This window comes from Battus philenor, unplaced genomic scaffold, assembly GCF_028537555.1.
Source record: "Battus philenor isolate CCGP_79_NKW_IND1 unplaced genomic scaffold, ilBatPhil1.0.hap1 SCAF_18, whole genome shotgun sequence".
In the NCBI taxonomy this organism is placed as follows: Eukaryota; Metazoa; Arthropoda; class Insecta; order Lepidoptera; family Papilionidae; genus Battus; species Battus philenor.
In genome coordinates, this window is record NW_027181680.1 from 8,113,761 (window position 1) to 8,131,600 (window position 17,840).

The 17,840-nt window shown below is 36.3% G+C and overlaps 1 protein-coding gene and 2 non-coding genes across 3 annotated transcripts in view; all 3 read right to left on the minus strand.

Moving 5' to 3' along the window:
• The window catches only part of obe (obelus), a 41,339-nt gene that overhangs the window by 18,352 nt on the left and 5,147 nt on the right, over positions 1-17,840 (minus strand). The window contains exons 10-19 of the mRNA XM_068763508.1: positions 17,405-17,597; positions 15,464-15,650; positions 14,433-14,559; positions 12,989-13,272; positions 11,666-11,771; positions 11,091-11,315; positions 9,907-9,996; positions 8,249-8,393; positions 1,234-1,370; positions 548-724 (exon numbers count right to left, since the gene is read on the minus strand). Of these exons, the coding sequence (XP_068619609.1) occupies positions 548-724; positions 1,234-1,370; positions 8,249-8,393; positions 9,907-9,996; positions 11,091-11,315; positions 11,666-11,771; positions 12,989-13,272; positions 14,433-14,559; positions 15,464-15,650; positions 17,405-17,597 (1,671 nt within the window). The remainder of the gene's footprint in view (positions 1-547; positions 725-1,233; positions 1,371-8,248; positions 8,394-9,906; positions 9,997-11,090; positions 11,316-11,665; positions 11,772-12,988; positions 13,273-14,432; positions 14,560-15,463; positions 15,651-17,404; positions 17,598-17,840) is intronic.
• Positions 3,100-3,292, minus strand: LOC137920722 (U2 spliceosomal RNA). The gene has a single exon (XR_011106978.1). It is a non-coding gene; the product is annotated as a U2 spliceosomal RNA (small nuclear RNA).
• LOC137920721 (U2 spliceosomal RNA) lies at positions 7,462-7,654 on the minus strand. The gene has a single exon (XR_011106977.1). It is a non-coding gene; the product is annotated as a U2 spliceosomal RNA (small nuclear RNA).

Genomic DNA, 17,840 nt, shown 5'->3' on the forward strand with positions numbered 1-17,840 from the left:
ATCAAGAGTGGCGATTCAGGTATATCCCACATAGATATCTTTGAGGGATACCCTGCAGTGGGCTGCCCTGTTGAAACGATGACGACAATGAGTCTAAAAGCTTACCTAAAGTTCTAAAATAAAATAAAATAGTATGAAGTAACCCAACAAAATGATGTTAATATGAATAAATAAGTGTTAAAACATTTTTTAGCAGCTATATAAAAACCAGTCAACTTTTATATATAGTTAAATGATAGATCTTGCATATAACAAAGTAATATTATATATGCAGTATCTTGTATTTATCTAATAACCCATAGCATAAGGTAAATCCCTTTAAATTATACACGGTTATTCTTAGATTCTAGTTCTAGAATGAAAACAACAAACCGGTAAACGCCTCCTAAGACGTCAAGTCATATGGTGGACAAATGTCTTTGGTTCGTTAAAGTCGTCCGAAAATGCCGGGTCACCAATCGATCGACGGCATATATTCAGCAGTCGATGTCATACAGTTGAAATAATGATGATGATATCTATCCTATTCAATATCAAAAATAATAACCTGACTGATGTAGTTTAAATCTGACTGCAGTGAAGATCCATTAACGCGTCCCCGCGAGAGGTAAGTTTGCAAGAGAATGTTGATCTTCCAATGGATGTCCTCGGGGGCGTCTTCGATACGAAGCTCGCAGTATTGATCTTTTAGACTCCACAGTTCTGTGAGTTCTTCTTTTCTGACCTGTAGTTAATAAAACGTTTGTTTTTTTATTTCGTTAAAGAATAATAAGTACTTAATAGATTTCTACCATGAAAAAAAATCAAACTAATGGTTTTATTACTTTTTTTTTAAAAAAATTCGATCTTACCTAAATATTATTTAACGGTCCTAGAGAAAACTCATGGGAAAGACCAAAATTTAGCAGTGGACGTCTTACAGTTCAAATAATGATGATGACATGTCAATTTTTATGGAATAAATTAACGAAGTGTCAGAAGTCAAAATTAATTGATGAAATTTCAATAAACATGTATATTACTAACAAATAATGAAACGGCTTTAGCGAGTTAAATAGGTACAAATGATACTATAATAGTTGTGTCGAAAACATCCTTTTAAATTTATTTTTGTTCTTCTTTGTTATATTTTATAAGCTTAAATATACTATCCCAACTTCCACATGCGAACAAAGTGATGACTATGCAATTGTTCGTTTTCATAAAAAATTATATTTATCGATATTTTCGTACCTTTAACTGCTGGAAATCAGAGCAACGAGTTAGCATTTCCAAAACGTAGCCCTGGGTCATGGACTTCCGTACCATTGAGTTGAACACCTCCATCGTCTCGCATGTTATGTAGTAGTGACTCGCCGTACGTCCGAGGTCTGCGGAAATTAAAATTGTTGCTATGGAAGTTTACATAGTTACAATCTAGCTCCAAAATATTACCTTCGTGGAGTCGAATCAGAATAACAATAAAAACAAATTGCAAATTTTTTATTCTCCTCTCATGATGTATTAACCCTTTGCACTCCAGCCTAGTAATGCATAGAGGTTACCAGCAACTCCAGCACTATATTAGTTCCAAGTACATACCTATGATGTAGAAGAAAAATAGAGTCGTTCCAATAAAACAAAATTTTTATTTCTTAGCTATTTTATAAACAAAACATATTCTAACTTATATTATAAAAGAAAAACATAAATTTTAGGACTTAAAATTTCTTAAAGTGTGATATCTTTCGAAACAATTGCCCATATGCATTCGCGGTTTACCGGGACAAGTATCACAGTATTCCGAAGTTTCGCGTCTTTGTCCTTTTTCCTGTCTATTAGAACAAACAATACAATCTCTTTTCTTGCCTTTTCGCAATATGTGCAGTTTTTTGTCCAGTCTTGTTTCAGTTGCTGAAGTGGAAGGTCTTGATCGATCTTCGCGGAATTCACCTACAAGTTGATCGACTAATCTCTTGACGAACTTCAAATGGGACAGTGGTTTTTCGTTCTTACTTTTTTTACACACTTATATAAAATGTATGCATTTATTGCAGACATCTCTATTCCCCAAAAGAACAGCTTCCTCCACCACTTAAGAGATTTTCTTAGAAAACAATATGATGATGCGTATTGATCAGCGCGATCAACACCACCCATTGAAGCCGTGTAGTTAACAACAATTTTTGGCTTTTCCACATTTTGTTGTTCACCTCCTCTTACAAATCTGGTTTTTGTAATGAATCCAGCGCTATCACTGGTGCTTATCAGCGTAACCACCCTTTTATCTTTCCAAGACAATATCATCGTTCTTCCCTTTTTGTAAGCGATCGATTTATTAACGAAATAAACTTAAATAGAGCACTTTTTACTCTTATTACAATGTAAGCATAATAAACGTATCATAAACACTATAAGATAAGCACAGACTGTTTTGCTTACCTAACTGTTAAGGGCACCAAGGCAGCAAAACAACCATGTCGCCGCTACGGCGACAGCGGATTTATTGTTAGCTTTTTAATGTCGCAAATACGGCGACAACGGAGTGCAAAGGGTTAAATTTGTTAATATTGACAAAATCCAATAAGCAAGTGCATCTGAATATTTAATAGATTATATCTTACTATAACAGTCATTTTAATGTATGTAGCAACATAACAGTGTTTTTAATGAGTAAATAAATGTTTTTGTCGAGAACTCTTTCGAAAGCAATTTAAAGATTTTAACATGAAATTCAAGTTAGGGAAAAAAAAATTGTATGAGGAATGTCGTCATATTTTCAGTCCTTAGACGCCCACGGCATAGAGAAGCCTCCCCCAAAAATATCTATGGAGGAAAATAAAATGTAATAGCTATTATGCGTGGTTGGCTGTTTGGAGATCGCAGTGTAACATTATGGTACGCAGAGGAAGCTACGGCCCGTCCTCTGAAAACTTGTTTGTGTAAAGAGTAGCAATCATATAATTAATCCTTAAAATATGAATTATTGAAGATTATATCTTGGGAATAGAAACTATGACGTAGGATAACAAGTTTCAGTCCACTACCAACATACTATAACTATGTTTGATAACGGGACTCTTATATATTCGTTTAAGCATGTTCGTATGATATAGTTTATATATGTGGGCCGATCCCGGCGGCACTGCAATGCCGGGCCGACCCGTGACGGGAGTGGAGCGAGCCCCGAACATCCCGTCGTTTTACAAAAATCAGTTTAATATACTGGTCCCGCAGTGCGGGAACTTTCAGATATTAAGCTGAAAAGAACAGATACTACACTTTGATCTTAGCCAAAAGGCCGAGAAGCGATGTCGAAACCAAGTCGTTGAAAGCTCTTATGCGCCGCCGAAAAATCTCAACAGCGCGATTTACAGTTTTACTTCACGCGGAACAACGCCATCTATCGTCACGTGCGGTATAGCGCTGTTAATAATTATATGCTTGCCAATCAAATAACACATGGGCTCAAAAGTTCCGGTCCTAACACATAGATGGCGCTTGTATAATGACATTCGCCTTTTTTAGATAGTACTAACCTTCAAGACAATAGAATAGTAGAAATTTCATATTATTGTATTCATTAGTTTATAAGTTATTGTACTAAGAATTTGCAAATTTTGTTATTTTCAAAATAATGGTATAAAATTAAATTCGAGCTTTAGTTTCATACTGCTTCTTTATAGGAAAAAAATACTGCTCAAGCAAAGTTAATGAGGACTCCGCTCCATCAAAAACAACAATAAAACGTTGGTTCACTGACATCAAACATAGTCGTAGAGACATTGATGATGTAGAAAGCAGTGCATGTCCAAATGAGGCGGTAACATTAGAAAAGAACGAAAAATCCACAAAATCGTTTTGCATAATCGAAAAGTGAAGTTTCGTGAGTTAGATGACATCCACCAATCACATCCGCCAAGAACATCCAACATCGTGGGAACAACAAGCCATCAAGTGACATCATCCATCTAAAAATCAGCTCCGATCGGTCGAAGCAGACGCACGCTCCGTTCGCGCCCTGCCCGCGATCAGCGTTGCCGCCTAGAGCTCTCCCCGCCGACTTTTCGCCAGCCAGCCGAACGTTCGTTCGCGCCCCGCAACGTACCGCTACTTCGCTCGCGTGAGTGGTGCGCACACACCGGTTCGCCCGTAACACACCGACCGTCAAGCAGTCGAATTTCCGCTCGGAACGGAACACGCATCTCGCGCGACTTGGCTCACCCTCCCGACTCACGCGTGGGTTCTCTTGCATAGATTAGGAAGTGCCGCTCGCGCTCCACCCATTGGCTCCCGTGAGCAAGTTCATTTATTTCCCTAGCAGGTGCCTTAGCCGCCGCCCCCAATCATTCTCCAGGACAAGAGAGCCCAGATCAAAATTTCGCTCTGGCTCGACAGCCACGGCATATCCTGCCCTAAAGCGCAGAACACCGCGCAGGGGATAAGAATACACCTATCAACGGTCGACCATTTCCGAACGCTCACGCGTCACGTCCGCTCTGTGGGACTCTCGTTCTATACCCACATCCTCCCGGAAGAGCGGCAATTAAGGGTCGTCGGTCGCGGCCTCCCTACGGAAATCTCCAAGGACGAGATATTGCCCGATTTAAAATCACAAGACATCCCTGCCCTCTCGGCAAAACGGATGACAAGCGCGCGCACTCAGAAGAAAATTCAGTTAGTGCTTCTCGTAGTTGAACTCACCCCGGAGGCTAAGCAAATCTTCGACATTAAGAAGATTTGCGCCCTCTCAGGTATCTCATTCGAAGCCCCTCATAAGGGCTTAATCGGGCAGTGTCATCGCTGCCAGCTATACGGGCACTCCGCCCGCAACTGCTACGCACGCCCTAGGTGCGTCAAATGCTTGGGTAGCCATGGCACCCAGGAACTCCCGAAACAGAAAGCCCTCTGTTTCGGGAGTTCCTGGGTGCCCTTTGGCAGAGGACGCATGCTGGAGGGCTCTCCAGCATGCGTCCTCTGCCAAAGGGCAGGCCACCCCGCCAAGTACCGGGGTTGCGCTAAGGCCCTCAAGCGACGGCTGGTAGGCCCTCCTCAAGGCGCACGTGTCGCACAGGGCCGTCCGGCCGCCCCCGTCAGAGGCCACCACCCCGCCCTCTTCCTCCTCCTCCGGCCCGCCCGCCTCTGAGTGGCCCAAACCCCTCTACCTTACACGGGTAGTGGCTCCCCCTCAGCCCGCGGTAATGACTCCAGCACTCCCATCTAAAGCCTTCAAAGGGCTCGCAGATTTCATGGAGGACTTAGCCTCCCTGACCTCGTTTCTATTGCGCGTATCAACGCGCGATATCCTCTCTGTGGCCACGAAATTTCGCGCCACTAAGGGAAGCGCAAAGCTTTTGGTGCTCGCCGAATACGGGCACCATATCAGAGCAATTGAAGAGAGCTTTCCCTAAAAGCCCCCTACACACAGAGTTTAGTCGGCGCCTCTTGGCCGTCACCCTACCATCGTCGGCGGCGAAATAAGGCGGCGGATAAAACCCGCTCTAACAGTCGTCTATCTCAACATTGACGGCCTCTCCGATAAAAAGGATGAAGTGGCTCAATTTCTGAGTGAGCATAACGTCGACGTTCTGCTCATCCAGTAATCCTACCTCAAGCTCTCCAATCGCAATCCCAAAATAGCTAATTACCACCACGTTAAGCATGACAGACTACTCAAGAAGAGAGGAGGCACTTTGATTTATTTCAAAAGGTCTCTGTACTGTTTCCCTCTTCATCCTCCACCACTCACCAACTTGGAAGTCTCAGCGTGTAGAATGTCCCTCATCGGACACCTTCTACTAATACTAATATCTGCATACCTCCCTGGTAACAAAGAGATACTCCGCTCGGACATTAGGACGCTCACCTCCTTAGGTCCAGCAGTCTTGATTGATGACAACAAGCACGGCAGCTGGAATCTCAGCTCTAACAATGCAAACGGCTCTAAACTTTACAAAATAGCAGACTAACTGGGTTAAGCCATAAGGGCTCTCTCATCACCCACTCGCTACCCCAACAACCTGCTCCCTCACAGGGCGTCAACTATTGGCCTAGCCCTATTTAGCAATGTCACGTTGCAAATTAAAAGCATCGAGTCGCTTCACGAACTAGACTCTGACCACCATCTCGTCTTAATACAACTAGGTCAGAGCGCCAAAGAGGTTGTTACAACCAAAACTAGCGTTAATTGGTATGCCCTCGAGTCGAGACTCAAGGACATGAACTCTTAGCATCTCTCCAGTATTTCCGACAAATTCAACTCGCCTGAGGAAACCGTACAGGCAATAAACTCGCTTGCTAAACATGTTCACTCAGCCACCGAAGAATCTACCCGGAAGACAAGTCATCAAGCGCAAATTTGTCGACTCTCTCCCGGACAATATTCGGCGCCTGATTATACAAAAAACGCTGCCATGAGACTCCTCGATACCTATCGTGGAGTCCCATGAATCCCACCGAGGAGAAAACTGCACCTTCGCAAACTCCAAAAGCTGGTCAAAGAACGGCTCGCGGAGCACAGAAACGAAAAATGGGATGATCTGCATAGTGACCTCAAGCCCACAAAAGACGCCTTCTGGCATCTCGCTCGAAGTCTCAAAGCAGACGATAGCTCTCTCATACGCCTCCTTATACAGCAACACACCCCGTCAAAGCTCTACGGCGACAAGCCTTAACAACGTGCGAGCGTTTCTGTGCAACTAGTAGGCGCCCCACCAGCTTTTAGTTTCTAGTTTTAAATCTAGTTCACGGACCCTTCCGCTCCGTGAACTTAGTACCGACGAAGCTGTAAAAGCCTTAGGTGTTAGCCCTTGCATTTTCAGAAACAATACAGATGACATCGTAAAGATATCAAAAGAATGTGTTCGCTTTATATTGCAAGAGCATTTGACTATGAGAAATCTTTGTTTAAAGTTGGCGCCGCGTTTGTTCACTGTTGACCAAAAAACAATAACGGTTTCATGATTCTGACTAGTGTTTGTCCACGTTTGAAGTAACAAACTGAATATTTTGCGTCAATATGTGACAATTGATGGAACATGGATGAATCAGTCTGGAATCAAATGACGGGCAACTGGTGTGTTAGAAGACTGCAATTACAAAGAAACATCTGTGTTTTTGGTCACGTTGAGGTCGACCAGTTTAGTTTTACGAGGATGAAATAGTAAAGTATTGAAAGCGGTTTCTCGAGATGTAGAATCAGCTCCTGTGAAGAACTGGGAGACCAAACTTAAAGACTTATAGGTCATAATTGAGGCCAATGTCGGAGGTACGCTAAGGAAAATAGCTTTTTATCTGCGCCACCACCCATAATATTTGACACTGAAAAATACTTGGAAAATTTTATACGACATTGGCGAATTAACAACACTTGGTCATAGATCACTATCTATAACGTAATCGTTCAATTCGGAAACTTGAAAGGAGGTTTCCAAATGCCTTAGAACCCTTTTAGCGAGCTGGTAGTTAGAATACTCATGTTTAATTATGTGGGCCGATCCCGGCGGCACTGCAATGCCGGGCCGACCCGTGACGGGAGTGGAGCGAGCCCCGAACATCCCGTCGTTTTACAAAAATCAGTTTAATATACTGGTCCCGCAGTGCGGGAACTTTCAGATATTAAGCTGAAAAGAACAGATACTACACTTTGATCTTAGCCAAAAGGCCGAGAAGCGATGTCGAACCTAAGTCGTTGAAAGCTCTTATGCGCCGCCGAAAAATCTCAACAGCGCGATTCAAAGTTTTACTTCACGCGGAACAACGCCATCTATCGTCACGTGAGGTATAGCGCTGTTAATAATTACATGCTTAACTCATGGACTTGAATCGTTTCTAATACATAGATGGCGCTTCTTTTATTGCACTCAAAAAATTATATAAATATCTATATATGAAATATACATATTTTTATATATTGTTATTTATAATATAAAGATATTTTTTCAGTTACCATTAAACTTCAAAAGACAGCAGTTAAATCATATTAATTAGTTCGTGAATTATTGTGCTAAGTGACGATACCTTTTCTAATTAACAAAATATTAGATCAACAAGCAATTTCATGGTTTCATACCGCACGCGGAACAACCCCATTTATTGCCATTTGAAGTATGGCATTGTTAATAACTATTGGCTTGGCGACTTAGCAATTGCCAAATTCGGTTATTGAGGTATTTCAATACAAATCTTATAATATCTGTAAATGTTATGAATTTCAGTAATACTTTGCTGAAGTGTAATGGAATCAATCTGTCTGTATATATAAACCCACCAGTGATGTTAAGGTCTCCGGTGCGTTCGTTGTAGCGCAACATAAGGGTGCGGTCGAGTTGCATGGCAGCCGCGGTGATCAGCTCGCGCCGTTTTGTCTCCAACATAGGCTCTTCTTGTACATCACTATATGTCAAACCATATACCTGAAGAAAATTAATAAAATAAAGTTTTTTACAGCGGTCTAATTCGTGACAGTTATGTTATTTTTGTTACACTGATGTTACAATTGATGAGTTGCCTAGCAGAACTTGAGACGATTTTTTCTGCAGTACCTTATTTCTTAGGCAACTCTGAGGAACTCGTTTTTTGATATTTTATTACAAAGATACCGTATTTTTGTCATTCACATCAACTAGATGACATTGTATGAGCTACCTAAACACTTAGGATAACGTGACATAAGATATATTAACTATCCCTAGATATTTATCCCTAAGTGAATATTATTCATAAGATCATGGTGTGAAAATGTGAAGACTGGCACATTCCAGAAGTATGTTATTGAAAAAAGAAATAATCCGTTTTCCTTCATAAGCTTATTTGTACTTAAATAAGCAAGTGAAAAGGATGAGACCTCTCATAATTAGCCACAAAAATTGCAAAGAAATTTAAAGACATGTTTACATGCTGTATTTTTTTAAAAAAAGGCGAAGGTGCAAGTAATTTTTTTTAAAATTATCTATACGGTTAAAAGTTGCTTCGTTTTGCTATTCGCTTAAAACATCTAGTGTCTTTTTTGTTAATTTATTAAACAGGAATAAAGCAAGCGCTGAATCACAGCTGATCAGAAGTTCAAAACACATGAGTCGACAGTACAAATGACAAACCATGGAAACGCAATCTTGCTGCATTATCACTGACCAATAAGTTGTACATTTTTCGGAATAAATAATTGTGCTTTTAGTACCATTTGTAATTTTTTAATTATTACCAAATTTGTAATTATTTTAACAAATAGTAAAAAATGTACACCAGAAAGTTTATTTACACTATATGCACATCACTTGGTAGGGCTTTTTATATTTTAATATTTTTTCGCTACAAAAATGAAACTATTATACCGCAACCTTCTGGTTCCAATATTGTTCTTTATTAAATCATGGCTTATTTATAAACACTTAATAACTTAATGTCACCAGTTATTACATTCACTTTGAGAGCCTGTATGTTATAATTGAATGAGAAGTGTTACCTGTAAGAATGTGATTTAAACTTCATGAAGAAAAATATATGCAGTACTACTTTAAACTGAGCCATTTCAAATTAAGTATCTCATTAGAATTGCAGTTTAACTAAATTTTCAGACAAGATTATGTATTAAAATTGCCAGAAAAAAAGGTTTATAGGTGTAAAATCTTTAATATGGTAAAATCTTTTAGATATATGAATAATAACAGGAATAATGAATAATATAATGATAATCTAGTAAGAAAAAGTGTTTTAAAATTCAGAGTACTATATATTAAAATTAAATATTGTTTACCACTTGTCTGACTTTTTGTATTCATTGGCCTGTCACTTTTCAATAGAGTTTAAGAGTGACTACTTTATACAAGGTGATTGGTTTAGCAATTGTATACATTTGATTACTATTTTTAACAGAGAACTATAGGCAGTAGTACAGATGGCAGTTAACAATAAATAATTATTACTTACTTGAGGATTGATTCGCATTCGGACAAACAAGTAAGTGTAACTTAACCACTCCACAGCCTCATCGATGTTAGTAACTGTACCAAGAGCAACCTGAAATGTTTACAAATATCTTAGAAAATATTGCATAACTAAGGAATGTATATGCTTTCCAGCTATTTCAACTTTCATTATATCAAATATATATATATATATATATATATATGTATATATATACACACACATATACACGTACGTAAATATAATATATATATTAATTCTGACTTTCTTTTGCATGGTCGGCTAAGGCCTAAGGCATTAATTAATTCACCGAACACGGGGATATTATGATTTCCGAATAAATGTACTGAATATTTTTTTTTTAAATTAGGTTCACAAAACCTGTTGATTATACACATGCACAAACATAAATTTATGTGAACACAACAAGTATAGAGTCGAAATGGATTTGAACATTATATTACACAATAGTATAAAAAAACTTAAATAGTCAAGTTATTGAAATAATTGTCGTATAAAAAATTACAATAAATTGCCAATTACCCACACCTCATGTTTACCTATTTCGACTGAACTGCCCGCAAATAACGGGTTTACTGAACTTTAATACCAATTATTTCACTTAAATGTTCATACATACAATTACACAACATACACTTATAGATATATAGTTCTATCTATAATATTTTAGCACATTTTTTTCTGTTTAGACTGATGATAAACTTATTATTATATATTGTTGTTGCCTAATACTATCCTTTTTTTTTGCATGTGTTCTATCTTACTGCCTTGAGATCACGAGGTCTAATAAATAACTGCATCTGTAGCATAAGTATCTAGTGTCAACATTACCAATGCTTATAACAAATTATTAATTCTTTGTAAATGATTTAAGACCTTATGACATTGTGCTACCGAAACCGCTGTACCGCGCCGTGGGAAAGTACGGCGAGGTGGGGGCCGAGTAAAAAAGAGCATGGGCATCAACACGAATGTTGACGGCCTCTTTAATGCAGAGTACAGTAGTATTGCACTACCGACAGTTTCTGCTTTATTAATAGGTGAAAGTCGTTACTATTGTAATTTTGGAGTGAGAGAATCATTAAAATATTCCAGTCTCTATAAGAAACATTTCACACTTTTATCGTATATGTAAGATATTTCCTATAGATACCATTTTCTTTTACCTCTGCATTTAAGTTGTCAGCCAGTAAATTGATGAAGTTGCTTTCAATAGGGAACTGATTGGTCATTGACTTTAAGTAGTGGGTCAGTTTATCGTGAGTGGTGATAATGATACCAGTCCCCGACGTGTCGAACTGCGGCCGCCCAGCGCGCCCGAATATTTGTAGTACGTCCAGTATACTCAAGTCTACGAAGGTACCGTGACTTTGATCGTAGATTTCTGTTCCCTGGACGAAATCAAATAAACAAACTTTACAACATCATATATATAAACTGGTTGTCCGCCGCCCGCTTGGCCAACTTTATGAATGCCCTCTCAACTCTTCCTGTGGTTGGAATTTCGTAAAGATTTGCGTCTTTCTTTCCTAATGGTTCCAAGATAGATAAAATGTAAATTTCTTTTAAAGTTTTTATATTTTATAATACTTCTAAATTAGCTATCATATAAATTATAAAGGCAAAACCTATTAATATTAAACAAATAATATCCAATTACATTTTCTGAAGTTTTAGTCAAATAATTATTGCTAATTAAAAGAATAATAAAAATATATCTTTTTTAATTAGAAATATTCACCCTTATAATGACAGCGTGTGCTGGCAAGTTAACGCCCCATGCTAAAGTAGATGTACATACTAGAACTTTTATGTAGCCTTCTGCGAAATATTTTTCTACCATATTTCTGAAAATAGTAAAGGAAAACATTATATAACATTATCTACTAAATAAACATTTTGTAAGCAACTAAAAAGAAAAACAATATGAAAACACAGCAAAATCTGTTTCACACTCTTAAAGAATCACGTAGCACATATAAATATTATGATATATATTGTGATATGGTAACATTAATACTAGATTAATCTTAAATTAAATATTTTTGTTCATATACTACCTAACTTTTTCTCAGATTATAGGAATACAGCCACCATACGCTAGAAATATAATTTTAAGCTGAAATTTTAAATAATTAAAACCATTGTGCGAAAACATTCAGTATGAAATCTTTAAATAAGTTTAAATACAAACGTATAGAGCATGTGCTCTACAAAATCATAATGGGATAATATCAACCGATAGAGTCAAGCTTCTGCACTTTTGAGTTACCTTTACTTGCATTGAATGTTTACCTAAAGTGAAATCCTGTCTCCTTGGACTTAAATATATATAAACGTCATGAAGCGTTTGCTTAAGTGGGCTTTTAATTCGGTGAAATTGTGCAATCCAAGCCTAATAAAGTAATTGAACTTCCTTACTGTAGAGATTTAAGCTAAGCCACTTTAAGTGCCAAGTCATACCTTTTTTATCAGTCATAATTACAAACCCCTTCCATTGAACGGAAGGGAACTGTTATAATCGAATAATTTTATCATCGGGGTTTCATTTTTAAAGTTTTTATTTACACTTACCTCTCCGCCATGTAAGATTCATTAATGTCTTTTTTTTGATTATGGAGAGAAACTTATAAAGTTAACTTCAATACAACTTTAGAAATTGTAGCGCTGGTGGAAGAAGATAGAAGTGTGCTGGAAACTCTTATTCCAGCAACACTTCTATCTTTATCGTGACTATGCAATACTGTTAGTAGAGCCTGTTTGCTTCCATATTGAAAACGGCATGAACAATTCATGCCTATGTCGTCTATATATATCGCTTTTCAAAATGCATTAAAAACAAAAATCGAAGGCAAAAGTACTCGGTTCTTTCAAATTTACAACAGCATATAATTTTTGTGAATACGTAAGTGAGAAATTCATAGGTTTTGTAACTTTTCTGAAGTGTTAACGAGGGAGTATTAATTCCAAGAACGCAAAATTCAACATGTGGGGCTCCAGAAACTCCAGCTACAATTTTTTTATTCAGAGGTAAGTAGGTAAAAATAACTGATTATATGCTTACCTATCGCTCCTTAACATACCAGCGTGATGACAAGCGAATCCACTAGCAAAAAGTTCTCCCAACTGCTTGTTTGGACTACTGCTAATGGACTTTTTGGCTTTTAAGAAACCTCCCGAATCTTCCGGCTCGAAGTATTTTAAATGGCCTTTCTTCTGCGCGATTTCCTTGAGTATCATTGCTGTTTGGTGTGTTGCGTTACGCGCGTGGACAAATACCATTACTTGATGTCCCTTTTGGACCATCTCTGCCGCTTTATCGTAGCATATTTCATTCATTAATTGGATCTGAAATTATTTAAAATAAAAGTTGATTCTTAAGCAAAATGATTCAGTATTTTTAAACTATTAAAAATATAAAACTGGAAGAATAGAGCAATCAAACCAAAATAAATGTTGCAACATGACAAAAATAAGAAATGCTTTTCAGGGATTTAATACTCTCAATAGAACAGTGACTATGATCTAAGATAAAACATGTTAGGGCTTGCCAGGTTTAGTTTCTACGAGATATGTGGGCGGCATGAGGATTTTAGAGGACTTTCTTTAATTCTGTATCGTTATCTTCATCGGTAACTGTCAAATATGAAAGATTTTTTTTCTAAACATTAATGTTTTTTGTACACCATACAAAGTAGACTACCGGCACGTGAAGAATCGACAGTTTCTTCAGCGACTACGAGACAGTAGTTGCGGAGTGGGTAGGGAACCCACTAGCTGGACCAACGACATAGTTAAGGTTGGAGGAAGAGCCTAGATGCGGACATCACAATACTGGTCAAATTGGCGATTTTTGAGTGAGAATTATGCCCTGCATTAGGTTTATTTCAGCTGAAAAGAGAAAATTTAATTTTTTGTTCTAAACTAATAAAATAATTACAATTGATTTTGTAGTGTAATGATAATAAAGTTTTCTTTGACCGAAAGTGATTCGATTGATTCTTAACAAACATACTCTCCGCTAGACATCTTTGTACATCTCTGGTGAATACTTAACATTTCTTTGTATTTTACAGAAAATAATTCGTCCGTATTTACGTAAGCTCTATTAATAATTTAATTTCTATATTTTTAATGACTTCAAATTTATTACATATTAATTGAGAGACATTACACAAGAGGTTAATTATTTTGTGAGGTCTAGAGAAAGGTATAACTAAGTAATAATTATTTCTAAATCATCGCTATTTTTCTTATATTCATAAATTATTTTAAGGATATAGAAGAGATTATCACACACATGTACATTATATATATAAATATATATACATATTTAGTAAATATTGTGGAGTGTTTCTTCCTTAGCTCTTATAATGTTGATTGCAACAGCTCTCTTCGGTAGCATAAAAATTATATCGCTATCAGCAGAATTAGCTCAAAAAATATCACATATATAGTCGTTGATTGACTACATTATATCATGTACATGTATGGATATATCTACATACCTGTCTTAGATGGGCGCCTCCACCACTGCCGACGTCTTTGACACCAATAAACTGTTGTTCCAAGGGCACAGGGCGAAATCGTGAGTCGAAGAAGAAAAGTCCAATGTTAGGATTTACGCGTAAAAATCTTAAAAACAAAAATAATACCCATTTATGCATATTACATACGTAGAGGTATTGGTTTGTAGGAAGCACTCTTGTGTGAAAAAAAAATCGCAACAGAAATCAAAACGCAACAGTTGCTCTTTTTTAATGAATTTTAACAATTTTGGAACATTTGTACGTTACAATATCAATCATGTAAATAAGACAACAAATCAAGTTTATTAATTGAAATGTGTGGAACATTTGGAACAATTAAAATTCTTGAATGCTATTATATGATTTATTTAATACTATAGTTTTAATTGATATTTAAAATTAAGAAAAGGAACGTTTGACATACCTTGTGGAACTTTATTATATAAGGGGAATCGGAAAGTAAACTTGTTTTTGTCGACATATTTTACCATAAACCGATAGATTTATGCCGCTGCGGCATAGAAAACTTGTATACTAGATTGCAAAAGATTGTCGCTAACGATAGTGAATATGTTGTTGCTTAGAAATAAAAAACTTAGTTCAAAATGTAGTCGTGTGAATTTTACTTAAGAATGCGACAATATTTTCCGGTGCACCTAATATATCCATACATTCACACTAATGAAGGATTGGTAACCGTTTGCTGACGAAATTAAGATGTAACGAGTTTATTTTTATTTACCTTTATTTTCACATTCATTTAGCAGTCACTATTTTTATTCAAGACATTAAATTTTTGCGCATAAATACTATCATAGTCAACATTTATTGAGAAGTAATAATTATAATAACAATTTCTTTATGAATATTTTTCTATATTATAAAAATACAACAAACTACACCTTCTTATAAACAGCTAGTGACACACCAAGAACATTTTATAATTACTCATAAGTAACTGGTTAAAGATGTCTACAATTTGAAAATAGTTCTATCAGCAAATATTTTACCTTGCAACATCGACGTAGTTAGGTAATGTGGCAGACAAACCAACAATTCTTATCATGTTCTGAGTGGATTCAACTTGACGCAACGTCCTTGCAACTATCGCCTCGACTATCGGTCCTCTATCACCGTGAAGCAAGTGAACCTCGTCTATTATAAGCAGTTTCACTATGGACGCCAATTCAGTGTCAGCTGTGAAACAATAACATGGAAATAGGATTAAAACTTTAAAAAGGACGTGGAGGTGTAATGCATCGATAGATAGAGATAGCGTGTCTCAATGTACAATGCGATTAAAATAAGAATAGGACTGGCCTAGCGCCTTGTTGTGACGTCACAACGGGAACTTGGTATAGTGTGCAAAAAAAGCAATGTTAAAAAATAATACCAGTGGCTAAAGTCACTCGCTCGGTTACCTTCGAAGCAGTTTCCAAATGCTTAATGAAACTTCCAAATACATCACGCGATATATGAATATTGCCATCTGGCCCTGGTACAATTCTTGCTTGTTTTAACTGGTCCTACAACATAATGGCACGTTTTTTCTCTTTCTCGAAGTACTTATCAACATTGCTGATAATCTCTCGAGCTCACCGATGTAAAACACTACCTCTTTTGCTCATTGTAAAACAAATTAAACAATCAACAAAAACAATTATTATTATTTTTTTATTTTATATATTTAATGCTGACCGTACTTATATGAGTGAAGTTAGCCGAGAGCCCGTCCTATTCTTATTTTAATCGCATTGTATGCGCTTCTTCAAAATTAAAATATTAAAAACATAGTAATCTTTAAATTTATAAAATATCTTTATTCAAGTAGGCATTCACATGCGTTTGGAATCATTGATTTTTTTAACATTATAAGTAGTAAATTACCACCGGAGTGAAACTTGACAGTTGCTTTTTTAAATTTAATTTAATATTATTTCCTTTATACATCATAATGCCAATCGTGTAAATGAAATAACATATCAAATGCATCACATTTCGATCAACTAAAAACTCTGGAATGCTATAATAAGAATTATTTGATATTGTACGTTTATTATAGTTTGTAAAGCTAAGACAAGAAAGATGTAAGGTATGCTGTGAAACTTTATTATGTATGCGTACACATAGACCATAAAGGATTTGTTAATTTTGTAAAGACATTAACTTGTAGTTCCAGATATATTGATATATTATAAACATATGTTGTAAGGATTTCTTTGTTATGTTGACAAACATTACTATTTTTTCAAGGCACACAATGAGTTTTTATGTGAAGTAATATATCAAACTTTTTTTGTCAATTTCGAGTACTTTTAAAAATGGCAGATATTTTTATCTGTCTATACGGAAGAGGAAAGTAATACAATTAGTAATCGTATATTAAACGAATATTTATAGTTATGATTATTTCAGTAGTGTATACATACTCTAAATTTTTTTTATAGTTTATATATTTTGCATTGATTTACATTTCGAATCATACTTTGCCGACCAACTTTTGGTCGAAATACACCTCACATAATTCCAACAATTTTATTATAAGTTTAAAATTATACAACGAAATTCAAATTGTTCAAAGATACACATTACAAAAAGTTAATTATTTACAAAATGCAGCTTAGGGCTTTTCGTCTACAGGAAAATTGTCGCTAAGGGTGTGTCGGCACAAAGTACGTCGGTTCAACTAGAGGGTACTGAATTTTTCAATTTAATATTACATCTAATGATAATGTTTAATATTGCAACTAGTAAGCCCTCTTTTGTTTCCTTCATTCGTTTCTATATACGTACTTTGTATGAGTGAGACAACATGAAACCGAAGTTTGAGTAGAAGAGTGGACTCCGAAGAGTTATTTTTATTAATTCATTATTAAGAAGCCACCTCTATAATTTCTTAGACAAAAAAGGCTAATTGACATCTGAATATCCATTCTGAGATAATAACTTACTTGCACCCTTTCGCGTAACGACATCCCATTTCTCAGGCGTAGTAACAATCATCTGTGTCTGCTGAACTTCAGTTTTCGTAAGTTTCATATCACCAGTGAGCTCCCGTACTGCGATCCCTAAGCCATGTAGACGTTTGCCGAAACTAGCTGTCATCTCGGAGGCAAGTGCTTTCATCGGCGCTATGTAAATTATCTATGCAAATGTAAAGTGACAATTTATAAAATTGGGGTAAACCCCGCTTTAACTGAATGCAGAGCATTCCCGTGGCATAGTTATCAAATTTTAGGACGAGAAAAATGTATTTTTACTCCATTACATTAAAAAAAAGTGTACTAAAATTAATCTATATTATTAAAAATAATCTAATAATTTATAATCAAATTTAAAAATTATAAAGCTTTGCTCCTTTTATTTATTTTTTTCTCGTCCAAAATA